Here is a 19281-nt window from a genome sequence, read left to right as displayed (position 1 = left end):
CCTCCTCCCTTTCATCCCCGCTGTCCCCAGTCCTCCCAGGGAGTCCCCGGCCCTGCCCCCTCCGCGCGCGCGTCCACCCCGGCCTCGCCCTGGGACCGTCCGCATCCCGTGTGTAACGTGGCCTGGGCAGCACAGAGTAGCTGGGGAAGCCGCAGCCCCGGGTCCGAGTCGCCTCGCCCCGCGCCTGCCCGGCTCTGTGACCTTGAGCCAAGCGCTCACACCCCGGGCCTCAGTTTCCCCGTCTGTACAGTTGAGGACCGGGTAGTGGGCCCCCAGGCGCTAGAGGCTGGACGGGCGGAGAGGAGTACGGTGGCGGTGCACTGCGGGACCCCATCCCCTCCCCCTCTCCCTGCACCAAAGCCAGCACCTGCCATCAATCATGGCTGGGAGCGTGACTGGTCCTGGCTTCTCTTTAGCTGCTGCTTCTGCACTGGGCCCAATTGAAGAGTTCAGAGACGCGCAAAGATCCCCCTAACCCAGAACACGGCCTGGGGGTCTCCTTCCCCAGCTTCACTTCCAGGGTCTTCACTTAGGCCCACCTGGTCCTCACAGCCCACCTGCGCCCCTGCGGCTGCCCACAGCCCTCTCCCAGCCCCGTAGGACTCTCTGGGGCACTGGCCTGCCTCACTGTTGCCCTAACTTTAGGTCCCTGGGTGCTCAGAGAGGGGCAGGTTGTGGCTTTGGTCCTGGCTGTGTGACAGGGCAAGCCTTGCCCACTCTGGGGCTCAGTCTCCCCGTCTGTGCGGTGGGGAGGGGCAGGCCTGGGGCATCTGTCAGGGCCCACCAACCCCAAGGGTGCCAGGCCCCAGGGATGACTAAGCATGCCTAGCAGTGGCCAACTCCGGGAGGTATGGGGTGCCTGGCTCTACAAAACAGCCTGTCAGGCTAGGATGTACTCAGGTAGGGGAAATACCACCCCCATCCCCCAGCCCAGGATGTACCAGCCCAGCCCTGGCCAGTCCTGGGCTTTGAACTCCCCTTTCCTGGGAGTGAAGGGAGCTGTGACAGGAGGGTCTGCTGCCGCTTGATTTCTAAATCCCCTGCTTTCTTTCCCCCGGTTCACTTTTCCAGACCCAGAGTTGAATGCTATTGCTGGAGGATAGATGGACATCTGATCCTCCTCCTCAGCTTGCAGCTAGGGATACTGAGGCCCAGACAGGCTGGATAATTTAGCCAGCATCTCAGTAGGACCCACACCAAGGGCTTTTCTGGGCACAGTGACCGCTCAGCCGGGATGCCGGGCATGTGGGCACTTGGTCCATGTGGAGTGGGCAGGGCAGGCTGAGCCTGCACTGCACTGCACCTCCTAAGAATGCTCCTGACTCCCTTCCACCCCTGCAGGAAGTGAATTGCCCGTGTGTGCACGCTGCGGCCAGAGGATCTATGACGGCCAGTACCTCCAGGCCCTGAACGCTGATTGGCACGCAGACTGCTTCAGGTAGGGCCGGCTGGGGCTGCCAGAGGCCTGCTGTCCCTCCTGGTGCTGTCCTTCTTTGTGACCTCCAGTGAGTCTTTGGCCTCAGTTTCCCTCCTGTAAAATGAGGCATTCTGACTATGAGATGCCTGGGGGCCTTCCTGTTTCATCCTCCAGCCCTGTGAGGGAGAAACCTGCATTCCAGCCTTGTGGTTGTCCCCTGCCAGCCACAGGGCATTGGCTGCAGGACTCCATAGATACAAGTCCTTTATAAAATGAAACGGCACAGTCCTTTCATAGAACCTCTGCATCCTCAGTAATATATATCCAGTGTTTTGAGATCGGGTCTTGAGCCCCAGGAGTAGGCTAGCGTTCTACTCCTGGGGCTCAAGCAGTCCTCTTGCCTCAGCTTCCTTTGTAGCTGGGACTGCAGGTTACATACAGTATCTGTTACAGTGTAAACGCTTTGTATGTAGTTGTATTGAATTATTTAGGGAATAAGGACAAGAAGAAATCTGTGCCTCGTCAGTGCAAAGGCAGTTTTTCTTCCTGAATTTTTTGATCTGACCCTGATTGAATCTGTGAGTGTGGACCTCAGGGGCATGGGGGCTGACTGTATTGCCAAGGCCTGTTGGCAGCTGGGCAGGGCGGAAGTAGAGGGCACCATACCCTGCCCCAGGTGCTCTGCCCTAGGGATGGGAAGACAAACGGGGCTTTGAGGGAAGCTGAGCCCCTGCCCCAGGGTCCAGCGAGTGAGTCCAGGACTGGCCTCCAGACAGAGAGGGGAGTTGGGGGGCAGGGCTGTGGCCAGGGACACTTGATCTTAGCCAAAAGGCCGAGAAGCGATGTGGCCAAGGACAAAGTAGAGCACACAGTGACTCAGGTGACCCAGGAGGACTATCCTGAGAAGCCCGGTGCAGGAGACCACTGACGGCACAGCCGTGAGGCCAGGACAGGGTGTGGAAAGCTGTGATTCCTGGATGGAGAGCTGTGGTGAAAAGGTAATTCCAGGCACAATTCCAGTGAATTCAGAGTTTGGGAAAGCTGAGGGGCCCTGCAAAGCCTGGCATCCCCATCAGGAGTTTATTTTGCCGGTGGTAGAGCTTTGATTTGTGTTGTTTTGGAGCTTCTTGTTTTGTCTTGTTTTTTGATACCGTCTCTCACTGTGTAATTCAGGCTGGCCTTGAACTCATTGTGTAGCCCAGGCTGGTCTCAAACTCGTAGCAATCCTCCTGCCTCAGCCTGCTTCAGCCTGCCTCAGCCTGCCTCAGTGCTGGGATTACAGGCATTTGCCACCATCCCTGGCTTGTTGTTTTGTATTTTAAGAATAAATCAGGTTGCAGGGGCTGGGGATTTAGCTCAGCGGCAAAAGCGCCTGCCTGGCAAGCGCAAGGTCATGAGTTCGGTTCCCAGTACCGGAGAAAAACCAAAAAAAAAAAAAAAAAAAAGAATAAATCAGGTGGCGTGTGGTGCCACACACTCATCGCTAGTTAGTTGAAGGCCAATCTGGGCTACATAGCAAGACCCTGCCTCAAACAAAACAAAACAGAAGAAGTTGGGCTGGAGCTGGAGCTCAATAGTAGAGCACTTAGGCCTAACATATATGAGGTCCTAAGTTCTATCCTCAGCAACACACACATACACAAATGAATCAGTCTAACACCTTCCAGCATTGAGCAGAGGCCAACTCTGCCCTTACTATTTTGCACAGGTAGATACTGTGTTGCTTCCATCCTGCCAGAGGGAAGTTGAGGCACAGAGAGGCCACTTCTCTCGCCTGAAATCACACAGCCAGTGAGTTCAGTGGACATAGGGCCCACTCAGGCTGGTGGCCAGAAGCAGGGCAGGCGACATGCCCTGGGACGCCGGATCAGTGACGCAGAAGGAGGATCCCAGGCCAGGCAGGCTGTTGAGAGCACAAGAACAGCGCATTTGGCAGGAATAGCGGGAGTCGAGGGGTGCAGTGAGGCACCAGAGTCAGGACAGCCTGGGAAGGGCACAGAATGGCAAGGCAAGGACCTTCTCCCGGCCTTCAGGAGTCAGCAGACAGCTGGGTTGGGCCGCGGGTGGACGAGCTGGTGAAGGTTGTTGTCCCAGCAGGCAGATGGTGGCCCCTTGGCAGGCAAGGGCCTGTCACCATAGTGCAGGAGTCTGACCTTGCAGAGGGACTGAGAGTGCAGATGACATCAGATGGGGAGGGGACGATGTTTGGCGAGTGCAGCTGGAGCAGCCCTCATCCAGAATGCTCCGAAATCCGAACCTGAATGAAAAGTTCACCCGGCGTGGTGGTGCACGCCTGTAATCCCAGCATTCGAGAGGCTAAGGCAGGAGGATCATTGCTAGTTCGAGACCAGCCTGGGCTACAAAGTGAGCTCAAGGCCAGCCTGAACTGCATAGGGAGACCCTGTCTCAAAAAGACAAAAAAAAAAAAGAGAAAGTTCACACCTGGCCTCGTGTGACCAGTCACAGTCAGACCTAGGCACATGAAAAATGCTGCATGTAATCACCTTTGGCGCTCTGTGAGCCGCGTACAAAAACCTAAGTCACTTTCCTATTCAGGCTTGGGGCCCCTCCCAAAGAGCTCTCGTTCCATCTATGCAAATATTCTGCTGTTGGACAAGTTGGGACACATCTCTGGCCCCAAGCATGTCGGATCAGGGATGCTCAACCTGCGTTTGGCATCTTTGCCACCAGCATCCGCTCTCCTTTAAAGTTAGCTTGTTCAGCCTCCGCTGTACCCATGGGAGGTTCCATGTTTGCCCAGTTTTCAGATGATAGCTGAGGGCTTTGCAAAGGCGCGTACCTGGATGCAGGTTGCACAGGGGCAGAGCTGGGTCCTGCTCACGCTCATCACTGCAAGGCTGAGGCAGGAGAGGCTTTGTTTCGGGAGTGGGGCCTGAGGAGCGCAGGTCTGGCTTTCTCACCCCTGCCCTGAGGAGGGGATGGTCTGCTGCTCCTGAGGGAGTCGGGCCGCTGTGTTGTGCCTGTGTTGGGAGGTGCCCTGCCCGGCCGTGACTGCACAGGTCTGAGTCCAGGTGGAAGTAGGGTTGGGAAAAAGGGTTCCTTCCCAACTGAATGACACTGAGGGAGTTGCCATGGGGCTAAGAGGAACCAAGGGGAGAAGTTCGCAGGCCCCTGAGCCTGGGCTGGGGAGGAAAGGTGGAGTCTTACTTGCCGGCCCGAAGCTGCAGGAGGGAAGCAGAGATTGCAGGGCACCTGGCTGGCTTTGGAGCGTATCCTGCACTGCGTCCCCAGGGGAGGAGGGGGCCCAGCCAGCGCCATCGGGAGGGCAGGTTCAGACTGTCCCCTCTGAGGAGGGACTCGGGTCCACAGTGAGACAGTGCTCACAGGCAGTGACAGCTTCCACCTGGTGGCTTCCACACAGGCTCCTGGCCCAGTGGTACATGGCGCTCCCAACAACCCCCAAAGCTGCGTGACTTAGCAGTGTCTTTACCCTGTGACATTCAGGAAAGCGGCTCAGAGGCGGGTCACTGCTTGCCAGGGACACATGGCTGACAGGCAGCCAGACTGGCTCTCCGCAGGACACCTGAGGCTCTGGATCCTGCTTGGTTCCCCTCTGGGCACATCTCCGAGCCATGATTCTGCTGATGACATTGAGACCTTTGTTCCCTTTGTCCCTGATCCTCTTGAAGCTGCTCTGGCAGGAGGGATGTGATGAGCTTTGAGGGCCTGCGGCCTGCAGCCGGCTCCTCTGTCCCTAGGGAGGGGAGGTGGCCCTGTGATTGCTGGCCCTTCCCCTGGTCCCTGAGTCACATACAGGTAATTAGGGAGCTCCCTAGGACAAGCTGTGGAGTGGGTGCTATTTCTTGAACCCCCAAGACAGGTGCGGAAGCAGATGCCGAGGTGAGCTGTCACCATCTGCCCAGTGTCCCTGTGAGCCTGGCCGCAAAGTCCATGGCTCTGTCCTGTCACTATCAAGATCCAGGGTCCCTACCTTCTAGTAAGCTAGCCAGGCAGACAGATGCACCAGGCGCTGCAGAGTCAGCGCTCTGAGGAGGTTTAGTTCGGAGTCAGGGTGCAAGGGAGGCCCCACGGTGGCCCATCTGGAATCTGAAAAGCCGCCAGAGGGCTGCAGGGACTCAACCGGCCCGTGGGATGTTTGCTGGGGGAAGCCGAGGAAGGAGCCCATGGCTGTGCGACTTCTTTGAGTCTGTGGCGGGAACCCTTGGCAGAGTACCGCTGCGATCCCTAGCCCCTGCCCTTGAGGGCGTCCCAGGCTGTCTTCAGGGCCCAGGGACTGTCGGAGGCAGGGGATGTCTGGAGAACAGCACTGCACCCCTCTGTGGACTGTGGGAGGGTTGCTGTGGGCCCTCCAGTGCCTCTGGCATTGGCACTGAGGTTCAGTTGTCACCCCCAGACCCGCCCTATTGTCCTAGGGCCCCGCCTCCCACAGATGACGGCCAGGCTGGTGGTGGTCATGGTGGTCCTGGCTTCCCCTGGCCCAGCTGCTGCCTCTGCGTGTGAAGCCCCTCCCAGGAATCTCCCCAGAGGCCTGCCAGGCAGAAGGGCGCAGCTGGCTGGCCGTCAAGCCCAGGCTGGGTACAGCCTCCCCACTTCAGGGGACCTTTCATGGGAAGAGGACCGACTGTCCATGGGAAGCCGACCTCTGCTCCCTTGGGACCAGCCCCAGAAGAGACAGCTGCGTTGAATTTGTCTCTGTCCACAGAGAGGCCCAGGCAGAGGCTGAGGAGCACAAAGAGCACCTTTCTCCTGATGAGCAAAACTGAGGGTCGAGTGGTGGAGTCCGAGCCTAGATCCTCCCTTTCCTACCTGCCTGAGGAGTGTCAAAGCCTAGATACCCTCCCCTTGCCTGGAGTCAGACGTTGCCTCCCTCCACCTCCACCTCCCGCCCCGGGGTCCGAGCCCGGATCCCTCTTCCTCCTCCTCCACCTCCCCGCCTGGGGCCAGAGCCAGCATCCTTCCCTGTTCACCTACATAAAAACCCAGGCAGAAGGCGCTTGTTCCTTCCTGTTGCCGGCTGAGCCCAGGGCCCTCCGCACCCACACTGCTGCACCCTTCCCTGTGTGGTCTCACTGGCCCCACCTCCTGTACCCTCCAATCCTGAGCCTCCTGGTGGGATGAGGAAGCTCTGGTCAGGCCACCCCTGTGCTTCTGCAGCCTCCAAATACCTCTTGCCATTGCTGCAAAGGATGCTGCTGGCCGCACCCCTGAGAAGAAACCGCTTCCGCAGAGGGGCTAAGTAAGTGCAGAGCCCCCTCCCTGCCTGGCCACAGCTGGTGGGAACGCTGGGGCTGGAGGCAGTGCTGGGACCCACCTGGGGCAGAACTGAAACTTGCAGGACCCTGTCGGCTGGCTGTGGGGGTGCAGGCCGCTGGCTGTGGGGGTGCAGGCCTCGGCACAGCTCCGAGCTTCTCTGGGGCATCCAGCTGCTTTCTCTTCTCTGAGAAGGGGCACCATGGGAGGGACGGACCTCACACCTGTCACCTCCTCTGCTGCAGAGCGCCCCCGCCTGCCCCAGCCAGCTCTGTCCTCCCCGCTGTCCGGAGGGTTCCCTGAAGCAGGCCAGGGCAGGAGTGTCCACTGCAGTTCCGTTTCAGCGGGCTCCAAGCCAGCTCCGCTCCTCTCACACCATTTGTGGGGGCCATTGGCCTGTGTGGGGCACCCCCTGAGCCAGGCCTGGTCCCCCGCTTCTGGCTGCACAGGAGGGGTCAGGACAGGCTAGGCTCTGTGTATCTTTTACCTGTCAAGGGGTGCTGTGCCCTCAGTGCCAGCCACCAGGCCACTCTGGGAGCAGTCGGAGGCAGAGAAGGGTGCCCGGGGCAGTTCCGGGCATGGGCGGGACCAGACAGCTGGTGCTCGCCCTGCCGGCTGGGCGGCTGCCCTGCCAGCCAGAACCCCAGGGATCCCGCAGGTGCACAGTGGGGGCTGGGGAGCAGACAAAGGCCATGGTGCCCATGTGCTGGGGCCCCAGGGGCTTCAAGGAAGTGGTGCCTGGACAGGGGAGCTGGAGGCACCGGGCCCCTGAGGCTGCCACTGGGAGCTGGCAGCAGCGTGGTGACTTCATGATGAGGGGAGAGGGCGGCTCTAGGCACAAGGGAGGAGCAGGGAGCTTTCTCTGCCCCCGGGGGATTTGGGGGCCACAGCTGCCTCGAGCTCCGCCCTGCTGAGCCCCACCAGCCCCTGGGGAGGGGAGAGATAGGCAGACACATCTTGCAGCCTGGCAGGGAGTGTCAGGGAGGCTCAGGACAGGACGCTCCTATGGCCCATGAAGAAGTCATGTGTGGTCAGTGAAAGGTCAGATGGGTCACTGAGGACCACGGGGCGGGGTGGGGTGCGAGACTGTCTGTGGAGGAGGTTACAGAACCCCAGGGAGGCACACGGGGTCCTCCTCACAGAGGGCCCCTCCCACCGCCCCAGGCGGCAGGGGTGGCGCCTGCCCCCGAGCTTTTCCCGGGATTGTGGGGCAGTGGTCATGACGTCATGGTCTTTCCGCAGCCACCCCCCCACTCCTCCTAACCCTGAGTCCCCTAGGATGCGCTGTGGGCCCCCTTCCTGGGCACACCCCCGCCCACGAGCTTCTGAGCCCTGACATTTTGTGCTTCCCCAGTCCCTGCCCCTCCCCGCAGGCTCCCAGACAAAGGGGAACCAGCGGGATCCTCTTAAAGGGGCAGATGCCCCCAACTGACTGGCTGCTCCCCACCCCCACCAGGGCCAGTACGTTGGCACACGGGCCGCCTGGGAGAGGGCAGTGCTGTGCTGCCTCCTCTGTCTCCCGGACCCTGTGTGACCTCAGCAGAGCTGATGGGGCCCTGGTCCACACCCTACCCCATCCCTGGAGACAGCAAACTGCTCCTGGTGAGCAGAGCCGGGGTCCCCACCCCACCGAGGCTGTGGGGGGGAGGCCAGGCAGGTGGGTCTGGCTCCTGGCTTCTCCCACCTGCCCTTCAGTACCCGCTGCCCGCCCAGCTGCCCTGGGCCTGCTCATGATGAGGCTGCTTTTCTAGGCAAGCCAGGGAGACTTGGGGCGTGCTGGCCTGTCCCCTGAGCACCCCTCTTGTGAGCCTCTTCACCTGCAGAGCTCCAAGGGCCCAGGAGAGCCTGTAGCCCTGGCTGATCCTGCCTCTAGGTCCACCTGGCTGTGCTGAGCAGCCCCCGCCTGTGTCCTGTGAAACGGCATCACATCTGGTGCCCACGAGCTAAGCAAGTTAGGCCTCCAGCGCCAGTATCTCACACAGCCACCAGTCGGTGGGGCAGGGGAGCTGAAGGACACCCACTGCCCCTTGGAGTGGGCCCTCCCGGGTTCCATTCCTCAAAAAGAGCAAGTCACCCGCTTTCCAGACTATCTTCCTGGCACAACAAGCAACGGCCCTGACGAGAAGCGCCCTTCACCCCTCAGGCCAAGCCCTCCATATGCACAGTAGCTGTGAGAGGTTGTGTGTGTGGGCTGTGTACTGCACAAGGCGTTCGATTGGGGCATCAAAGTGGGACTGAATCCACCCCAGTCCCGGCTCGCCCGGCCCTGTGTGCCAGCACAGCCTGCTTCTGCCCGCTGACCAGAATTCTAATGAGGGTGCTTGGGAAGGCAGGCCAGGGGAGCATGGGGTGCGTCCTCAGCCCCCCTCTCGGGCTCTCTCCTGCAGGTGCTGTGAATGCGGTGCCTCCCTGTCACACCAGTACTACGAGAAGGATGGGCAGCTCTTCTGCAAGAAGGACTACTGGGCCCGCTACGGCGAGTCGTGCCATGGCTGCTCGGAGCACATCACCAAGGGGTTGGTCATGGTGAGCACCCACCTTGCGCGTGGCACCTGGCTGTGTGTGAGCGTGCACACGCTCCCTTTCCCGTGCTCCTGGACCGCACAGTCCCTGCAACCCCTGTCTGTGCAGCCCGCTGTGACCAGCAGCGCTGCAGCTGGCTTTGAGCCATCTCGTGCCCAACCTTTCCCGCCAGGTGGCCGGGGAGCTGAAGTATCACCCCGAGTGCTTCATCTGCCTCACGTGTGGGACCTTCATCGGAGATGGGGACACCTACACCCTGGTGGAGCATTCCAAGCTATACTGGTGAGTGCCAGGGCCCCTCGCCAAGCCCAGGGTGCCCAGGCCCTGATTTCCTGGATGCAGTCAGAGGACCAGACAGATGCCACCACCCTCTACTCCTTCCTTCCGTGGTGTCACAAGCCCCAGGCGTGGGACAGACAGCACCCAGCTCCCTCCCTCTTGCGCTGCTGCAGTGCAGCCCTGGCACCAGCCCTGGAGCTGGCACAGAGCCCACAGGCTAAGGACGTGGTTCCCCGCGAGGCTGCCCTTGGCTCAGACGCCAGCTGCACTGTCCTGTCCCAGGCCACCCGCATGCCTGACCAGCTGGGATCCCTGGCTGTGTGTGTGGGTGTGTGTGTGCGGGCGTGTGTGCGAATGAGCGTGTGAGCATGTCAAGTCTGATCACTGGCTACATGACTCGCAGAACTCTGGGAAGCCTCACACCCAGGAGCACAGTTTTATTATAAAGGGCACCGCTCAGGACTGCCCGATGGAGACTCCCTTGCCCCCGCGCCTTGCTGCGTCACCAGCCGGGGCGCCTCCCTCAGCCCGGTGTGCGTCCAGGGCCCCTTTAGCCTTTCACTGTGCAGTCCTGATAGATGGGCTCGCAGCCACAGGATGCAGCTCCGTCTCCAGCCCCCTCCTCGGAAGCCAGGCCGGCTGGAGCCCCAGCCTTTGATCACCGCTGGTCTTCGTGGTGACGGGTGCCCCTGAGTCATCCCATTAGCAGGACTCTGGCGCAGGCTGAAGGGCTCATAAATAACCCAGATGTTCCTGTTCCAAGGACTCAGAGTCTCTCCCAGGAACTGCAGACAAAGAGCAGATAAAAATCTTCCTTATACAATGGCAGTAAAGCTGGATTAGAGGGTAGCACGACTGGATCCCAAATGGGCTTTTAATGACTTCCTCCTGAACTGGATGTATCCACAGCCTCGGGCAGGCCTGCCACACAGCACAGGCAGGGGACAGCCCGGACTGTCTGCGCCTGGGAGGGACCCGGCGCTCCGCGTGTTCGTTCCTGCTGCGGTGCTGTCAGTCAGCTGGGGGGCTGGGGCTGCGGGGGTGGCACTTCCAGCAACACACCCGGAGCTCTTCTTCCCTGTGTCGCAGTGGGCATTGCTACTACCAGACCGTGGTGACCCCCGTCATCGAGCAGATCCTGCCTGACTCCCCCGGCTCCCACCTGCCCCACACGGTCACCCTGGTGTCCATCCCAGCCTCCACTCATGGCAAACGTGGCCTGTCTGTCTCCATCGACCCACCGCACGGCCTGCCGGGCTGCGGCACGGAGCATTCGCACACCGTCCGAGTCCAGGGGTGAGTGACCGGCCGCTGGTGTGGCAGGTGCGCACCAGGGACCGAGGGATGTGGAGCGTGTTCGGGCACACGGGGACCCAGCTCCACCACCCGGTGCAGCCGGTGTCTGTGTAGTCGTAACTCGGGAAAGCACTGCAGATACCAGATGTATTGGGACAAAGTACCTGACGCCCACAACCTAAAGCAGAGGAGAGGGGTTTTGGTTCAAGATTTCAGTCCGTGGTCAGCTGCCTCTGAGGCAGATACATGGCAGAAGTGTCAAAGGAAAGATGCCACCTCATGGTGGTCAGAGAGGAAGCAGCAGGGACCAGGAACAGCCCCCAGGTCACGCCCCGTGAATGTGCTTTCCTAATCTCCGAGGCATCTCTCACACCCATTCAGTTAGCAGTCAAGATTAACTGTCATGCCGGGCATGGTGGCGCACGCCTGTAATCTCAGCACTCGGGAGGCTGAGGCAGGAAGATCCTTGCAAGTTTGAGACCAGCCTGGGCTACAGAGTGAGCTCAAGTCCAGCCTGAATTGCATAGTGAGACCTTGTCTCAAAAAGACAAAAAAAGAAAAAGAAAAAGATTAACTATCACACCCAATAGAATAGAAAATTCTGTAGCCTGTGCATGTTCCACCAAAAAGGAGAGACGACCCAGTCAGGAACAACGGCAGGACATAGCCAGGACCGCCCACGGAATGCGCTGCCTGGAAGCGGGGCTGGACTGGGGAAACTGAGGCTTCCCTATTCACAGTGGTACCCAAGGAAGCTGTTCTAGGGGCTGGGGATTTAGCTCAGCGGCAAAGCACCTGCCTGGCAAGCGCAAGGTCGTGAGTTCAATTCCTGGTCCCGGAAGAAAAATGAGGAAAAAAAACAAAAAAAGAAGCTGTTCTAATGTGAGACTTCCTCCTCCCTGTAAGCCTGGGACCCCCAAAGAGCTCTTGGTGTGAATGAAAAATAAATCCCATCTGTCGTAAATCCCCCCATTCCTGAGCCACAAGATCAGCTGTCCAATCTGAACTCAAGTGAAGGAGGAGTCGTCACCCACAAACCAGAGAGTGTTAAGGCTCACAGCAAGATATGATCCAAGGGCCCGGGGGTATAGTCAGCAGAACGGTGCCGATCTGGCGAGTGCAAGATCCTGAGTTCGAGTCTCAGTACTGGGGGGAAAAGGATGTGATCCAAGCAGGTGGGCCCTGAAAACAGTGAGGAAAGCTCTGGGGTGCAGAAAGAAATCAAGGAGAGAGCTGATCCAGATACTAACACGCTCTGTGACTTCTACTGTGGGGGTCTGTCTTAGTCTGTTTTCTGACTGTAACAAAATACCCAGGCCCAAGTTAGTTAGTTTTGTTGTTTTTATTTGTGGGTTTTTTTGGTACCGGGAATCAAACTCTGGACCTTGTACTTGCCAGGCAGGCACTTGTGCCACTGAGGTGTATCTCCGGTCCTAGAGTACTTTATTAAGAGAGGGGGTTATTTACCTCACAGTTCCCGTGGCTGCAAAGTCCAAACAGCAGTCCGTCTACACAATGAGGGAGTTGGTCACTGTGGGGCCTTCACTGGCACCTGGAAAGGTGGTTTGAAATGTGCCTGCCAGGGCTGGGGATTTAGCTCAGCGGCACAGTGCTTGCCTGGGAAGCATGAGGTCGTGAGTTCGATTCCCAGTACTGGGAATAAAAAAAAAAGATGAAATGTGCCTGCTACTGGGTCTAGGGGCCAGGTGCCAGCTTCCATTTGATTGTGTCACACACCTGCCTGGCCGCAGGCACCACACCTGGGGAACGGGAGAAGGGAAGGTGGAGCTGGGGAAGATTGACTGCATCTCTGTCCTTGCCTTGGACATCTGCCAGGCAACTGGCTTTAGAAAGGATGGAGCAGAAGGCGGGCTCAGTTTGGTGCTCTTCCTGGAGTACCCACCCCGCCCCCCGGCCCACATCAAGGTCCCAGCTAAGTCCCAGAGAAATGAAGAGTTTCCAGGCATAGTGGCCTATAATCCTAATACTCTGGGAGGCTGAGGCAGGAGAATTGCAAGTTGGAGCCCAACCCAGGCTACTTAGTGACTTAGCAAAATTCTCTCTCCAAATAAAAAAATTTAAGTTGTTTTTGTTTTTTTTGTCTCTTTGAGACAGGGTCTTGATGTAGTTCGGGCTGGCTTTGAGCTCACTTTGTAACTGGTCTCGAACTTGGAACCATCCTCCTGCCTCAGCCTCATGTGTGCTGGGACTACAGGCATGCACCACCACACCCCACCAAGTAAAAAAATTTTAAAAGGGGCTGTGGGTGTAGCTCAGGGTGAAGGTGCTGAGTCCAAATGAAAAAGGAAAGAAATGGAGAGTTGTCAGTGTCAGCACCGCCCCCTGCCGGCTGCCCTACTGGTGAGCGCTGTCCCTGCCACACCCTTCTCAGAAACTGTCCCTCTGGCCAGGAGGCCACTGGCCTGACTTGATTATAGTGCAGTAGCTTTCTTCTGTTGCTAGCCACATCTTCAAGACAAGTTTTATTTGTTTGAGCCCCAGACTCCTATCATCATAGCAGAAGACTGAGGGAGGGGACCTGGAGAAGAAGTTTTTTTTTCTAAAGAAGTTTTTTTTTCTCCAGTACTGGAGATTGAACCCCAGGCCTCCGCACCGAGCTACATCCCAGCCCTCTTTGTTTTGTATTTTGAGACAGGGTCTCACTAAGACACTAAGTTGCCCAGGCTGAGCACAAATTTGCAGTCCTCCTGCTTCAGCCTGCCTTAGCCTACCAGAGTGCTGGGATTACAGACGGGCACCGGCGCGCCCAGCGAGACCTTGGCTTTCTGAAACTCGAGGCTCAGACCTTAAGTAGAGTGTCCCTCGGCTCGGGCCCACCCGCGTTCCCCAGTCATTAGATTTAGTGTCCGTATTTCCGCCCCGGTCCTGCCTGCCCCATGCAGTCCTTCTAGACTCACGGACTCGCGGTGTCACGGCGCCCTTTGTGGAGGGTGTTCACTGTGACTGTTGGCTCGTTTTCTGTACTCTCGGCTCGTTTTCCCCCTGTGCAGTCAGTAAGCCGTTTGTGAGGTTCGAGTCTGTGAGTGTCTCGGTCCCCACCCTCTCACGCTGCAGATTCAGCGTCTGTTCCTGAGTCTGCCCTGTGCCAGTGCTCACTGCGTCCCCTGCAAAGGGAGGATTTTCTAGCCGTGGTCTTCCGCATTTATTTGTGTGCTCTCTGCTGTACAGAAGGGCTTCTTCCCCCTGTGAGAAGATGCTATATCTTTGTTTTTTGTTTTTTTGTAGTGGTACTAGAAATTGAACCCACAGAGCACTAAGCTATATACCCTCAAATTGTAAACTTGGAGACAAGGTTTTGCTAAATTGTCTAGGTTGGCCTCAGACTCCCAGCAATCCACCTGTCTCAGCCTCCCACATGCTGGAATTGCAGGCCTGTGCCGCCATGCCCCACTTGCAAATCTCTTTTCCTTTTTTTTTTTTCCCCTTTGTTTTCTTGACACAAGTCTCACTATGTAGCCCAGGCTGGCCTTCAACTTATGGTGATCCTCCTATCTCAGCCTCCTGAGTGCTGAGAGTATAGGTGTGCACCACCATGCCCAGCTCAGATCTCTTTTCTTAAAGCTGTTACTTTTTCTTAAAGCTCTCTTCTCTGCTTTATTCCTACCCCTTCCCCAGCCCAAGGAGCTAAGACAGAGACAGCACATTCTTAAGTAGCTTGTAGTTGTTTATTTATTTATTTCCCCAGTACCAGGAATTGAACTCACAAGCTCGCACTTGCCAGGCAGGCGCTGTGCCACTGAGCTAAATCCCCAGCCCTTAAATAGCTTTTATGAAATAAAGTGAAAGCAGGAAATAGAGTAACTCACATCAAAGAATAAAAAGCCACAAAGAGATTGGGCAGCTCGGCCAGTCCACGAGTGAGGTCATGGATGGTGAAGTGCAGTCGTCATCCTACTTTTCCCCGCTCCTGTGCCCCGGACACAGCCAGCTCCGATGGCCACCCCTGGAGGAGCAAGAGCTTCCTGGAGCTCGGCATAGGCCGGTAGATCTGGACCCTGCAGGCCCTGTTAGGACATTTGTCTGCCCAAGCATCCCAGGCAGTTGGAGGACACTTCTGTCCCCCATGGTGCAGGAGGACTTTGCAGTGGGACCGAGCCTCTGTGTGGGGCGGCAGATACCTGCGGGTGACCCGGCCTCCACAGCCATACCTGCGGCAGGCATCAGTGGTCAGTTACAGAATTTGCACCTTCCAATTGCACAGGATGGAGTCATCCCACCCCCACCCCAGATCTAGTGCTTTGGTTCCGAGTGATCCACCTGTTGGGGGCCGGGTGGGACCGAGTCTGACTAGTGCTCCATCCCCAGAGTGGACCCGGGCTGCATGAGCCCAGACGTGAAGAATTCCATCCATGTGGGAGATCGGATCCTGGAAATCAACGGCACCCCCATCCGGAACGTGCCGCTGGACGAGGTAGGGCGGCTCCAGGGACCGGCTGTGGGCGGAGGAGGTGCCTTCACCCTGAGGCCCCTTCCACGCCGCCACAGCCACCTCACCTGTGCACCTGTGTCCCAGATCGACCTTCTGATCCAGGAGACCAGCCGCCTGCTGCAGCTGACAATCGAGCACGACCCCCATGACTCGCTGGGCCAGGGGCCGCTGCCCACACACAGCCCCCTGGGCTCCCCCGTGTGCACCCCCAGCGGAGAGGCGGGCAGTGCTCGGCAGAAGCCTGTCTTGTGAGTCCCCTCCCGGGCAGGTGGGCCCTGCCCCAGGTCCCCATCCTCTACTGGCTCTGCGGCTCCAGGGCATTGGGTGTGCGGACGGGGACTCGGAAAGGGGAGGACAAGGAGGAGGAAGACATTGGCGGGCTCCACCAGAGTGCGCCAGGATCTAGGCTTCAGGGGCAGCCAGCTGAAATAAGCTCAGGATGACGAGGCTGTCGGCTGCGGTGGGAGCGGGGCTGTGGGCAGAGACAGCAGGTATGGGGTGTGGCAGGGGTCTTTGGACTCCGCCTTGCCCGGGGCAGCACAGGGACGGCTTCATAAAGGCCACACCTGCCCGTGGTGCAGCAGGGACTTGGGGTGGGGATGCTGAAGACCAGAGACAGCCACTCGGCTATGGCGGCGGTCCAGGCGGCAGGTGCCGTAGGTGGCCTGTCCTCAGACGTGGGAGGAGGAAGCCCAGAGGGAGCCCGGTCCTCACCTGTCATCCCTGCGCAGGACTCCGTGGGGTCACCTGGGGTGACCGTGGTGCTCTGAGATTGCATGGTCGAAGGCACATGCTTCCCCTCAACCTGCAATCACGTGGAGCTCTGGTCGCCCGTGAGGCCACCTCTGCTAATGGTCGGCAGTTCCCCGTGCGGTGTCCTCCACCCCCCAGAGCCTGGGTGACAGTGGCCACCAGACAGAGGAGGCCAAGGGCAGACATCCCCACCCAGGGTACCCGCACAGCCGTGGGCCTCAGACAGGAGGTGGGGGCCCTGTGCCACCACTCCAGGGCTGCTCCGGGGCTGGTCCGGAGGGGGCACAGCAGGCCGGCTGGGGTGGCCGCAGGGCTCTGGCCGGGTCCCACCTCCCCTGCGGCACTGGGCACCGTGTCCCTCCCCAGGAGGAGCTGCAGCATCGACACGTCCCCGGGGGCCGGTTCTCTGGCCTCTCCCGCCTCCCTGCGCACAGACCTGGGCCGCTCCGAGTCCCTGCGCGTCGTCTGCCGGCCGCACCGCATCTTCAGGCCGTCGGACCTCATCCACGGGGAGGTGCTGGGCAAGGGCTGCTTCGGCCAGGCCATCAAGGTACGGGGAAGGGGTGGGGCAGCGCTAAGCCCGCCACGGGAGGTTCTCTGGCCTCCAGGCTCCCCACCCTCCTGGAGCTGGAGACACGGAAGGGACCTGGCCACAGATGCAGAACTTGATGCACAGCAAGGCCCATCGTGCGGGCGTGGAGGACAGGAGCCCAGACCACCCCTAAAACCCCTTCCCTGGGGCCCCATGCTGGCCTGGGGTCATCCCCACCGCACTCGGCCTCTGCTCAGGGAATGTGGCTCCTCGCCCGGCGAGGAGTTCCGAGTGATCCAGCATTGAGTGCCCAGGTGACAGTTCAGCAAGCGCAGATCTGCCCCCGCCCCGTCAGTTGGCTGCCCTCAGTCCTGCTAGGAAACCTCAGAGCCCACGTTCGCATCAGCGACGCCTGCACTGTCCGCAGAGCCCAAAGCCAGTGCTGTCTCTCTGGCAGCCCCGGAGCAGCTGATGGCCGGGCCTGTGTCCTGAGTCCCCGTGCCTCGGTGTCCCCCACGCAGGTGACACACCGGGAGACGGGCGAGGTGATGGTGATGAAGGAGCTGATCCGGTTTGACGAGGAGACGCAGAGGACATTCCTCAAGGAGGTCTCTGGGGGCGCTGGCATCCCTTGGGTCCCCAGCCCTTCCCTGTGCAGAGAGGGTGTCCAGGGGCTCTGGGCGGATATGACTCCCAGGCCATGTGGGGAGAGAAGACAGGATCCTCCTGGATGGGTACCGCTGGGGGTGGGAGCAGCCGGCCAGGCCAGAGGGGCCGGGCCCATGGCCTCTGGGATGGAGGAAGGGAGGGACGCAGGCCTAGCCGTCTGTGCCCGGCAGGTGAAGGTCATGCGGTGCCTGGAGCACCCCAACGTGCTCAGGTTCATCGGCGTGCTCTACAAGGACAAGCGGCTCAACTTCATCACTGAGTACATCAAGGGGGGCACGCTGCGCGGCATCATCAAGGCCATGGTGAGTTCAGGGCAAGTCCCCAGAGCTGGGCCCCGCTAAAGCTGGGCCTGGCCTTGCCGGTTTAGTTGTGCGGGGCCTTGGGCCGTGCCTCAGCAAAGCATCGGTACCTGAAGTCTCCCTAAATGATTTCAGCTCTGTGGTCCCAGCTTTCCATCACCATAACCAAATACTGTACCTGAGATAATCAACTTATACACAGAAATGTTTAGCCAGGCATGCGGGCACTCCTGTCATCCCAGCTACCCTGGAGGCTGAGGTAGGAGGATCACAAGTTTAAGGCCAGCCTGGGCAACTTAGTGACTTAGACCTTGTCTCAAAATAAAAGAGACTGTGGCTATAGCTCATTGCAAAGGCCCTGGGTTCAGTCACCAGTAAAATAAATTGTCAGACACTGAGGGACAACTCTGTAGGTTTTCCTGTTTAGAGGAGACAGACTGGGAACTCTAAAGGAATATTCGTGTCCAGAATCAGTTGTTAGAAAATGGTGCATTTGAGTTGGTCACCCACACCCCTTAAAAGCAGACAGCTGTGGGTGCAGAGGGGCATTGGGACACCAGATCTCCAGGACACCTGTTCCCTGTGTTTGTACGCCTGTCCCTGTCACCCTATGTGGCCCCCATGGCTCATCCTGCTCCCTCCCCAGGACAGCCAGTACCCGTGGAGCCAGAGGGTGAGCTTCGCCAAGGACATCGCGTCGGGGATGGTGAGTGGCCCTGTGAGGTGGCCCCCACCACTGCACTGCAGTGCCATGAGGACTCCAGAAATGGGCCCCACAGGGAGCTTTTAAACAGGGGCAGGGAGACGGGTGGAGAGTGGGAAGACTCCAGCCCTGGCCAGGCTCTGGCGCAGTGAGCTGGGCGCCAGCGGCCTCCCAACACCAGTGCATCCCTTGTCCCCGCAGGCCTACCTCCACTCCATGAACATCATCCACCGGGACCTCAACTCCCACAACTGCCTGGTCCGTGAGGTGAGCTGGGCTGCAAATCGGGGGAGCAGGAGGCTGAGAGGCTGGAGCTCTGTGGGCCCCGAAACCACAGCACTTCGCAGCCCCTGAGAATCAGAGCTGAAAGCCGGGCATGGTGGTGCACGCCTGTAATCTCAGCACTCAGGAGGCTGAAGCAGGACGATCATTGCGAGTTCGAGGCTAGCCTGGGCTACAAAGTGAGGTCAAGGCCAGCCTGAACTGCATATCGAGACCCTGTCTCAAAAAGACAAAAAAAGAGAATCAGAGCTGAGAACCCACCTGTCCCCAGGTCTGTCTTGGGCTGGGTGGAGGGTAGCTCAGTGGTGGAGCATGCACTTAGCATGCACACATACACACACACACACACGTGCGCACACACACGCACACATACACACATGCATCTATGCACGGCCAGAGTTTCTGCCCGCTGTGGGGCCCTTGAGACGGGTGGTGGCCCTCACTGGGCCCCCTCAAGCTATTTGCCAGTGGGGCCTGCAGCCCCTGTCTCAGAAGGCCCCGTAAGGATTGTATGAGTGCAGATCCCTGACCCTCAAGGTCCTCTGAAGAGGACAGCAGGAATCAACCCCAGACAGTCACTGTGGCCCTGGCTTCTGAGCACCACCTCCGAGGGCGACTGGCGGGCCCAGCGATCACACGTCAAAACTGCCTGTCCGACCTGTCTGCCACCTAGTGCTGCACCTGAGGTGACAGAGCCCCGAGAGCAGCAGCGTTCACCCCAGGCCCTGAAGAGGTGGCCAGGGGTAGGGCTCAGCCCCGCCCCACCTGCTGTCCTCAGAGCATTCTGATTTTTGGTGGGGGGCTGGGTTGGATCATTCACCTCACTGGATTGGTAGGAGAATTTTA

The 19281-nt window shown here is 59.1% G+C and overlaps 1 protein-coding gene across 1 annotated transcript in view; it reads left to right on the top strand.

Moving 5' to 3' along the window:
- Window positions 1–1341: 1341 nt before the first annotated feature.
- The window catches only part of Limk1 (LIM domain kinase 1), a gene marked incomplete at its 5' end in the record, with an annotated part of 22588 nt that continues 4648 nt past the window's right edge, over window positions 1342–19281 (top strand). Inside the window, 11 exon segments of the mRNA XM_013520581.1 lie at window positions 1342–1438; window positions 9037–9175; window positions 9345–9454; window positions 10541–10747; window positions 15074–15179; window positions 15282–15445; window positions 16317–16500; window positions 17004–17090; window positions 17322–17453; window positions 18097–18156; window positions 18355–18420. Coding sequence (XP_013376035.1) covers window positions 1342–1438; window positions 9037–9175; window positions 9345–9454; window positions 10541–10747; window positions 15074–15179; window positions 15282–15445; window positions 16317–16500; window positions 17004–17090; window positions 17322–17453; window positions 18097–18156; window positions 18355–18420 — 1352 coding nt within the window.

The sequence above is a fragment of the Chinchilla lanigera genome, unplaced genomic scaffold, assembly GCF_000276665.1.
Source record: "Chinchilla lanigera isolate Chin_1 unplaced genomic scaffold, ChiLan1.0 scaffold00055, whole genome shotgun sequence".
Taxonomy (NCBI): Eukaryota; Metazoa; Chordata; class Mammalia; order Rodentia; family Chinchillidae; genus Chinchilla; species Chinchilla lanigera.
The sequence above is the reverse complement of the archived record's forward strand: the minus strand, read 5'-3'. Positions and strand labels throughout refer to the sequence as shown.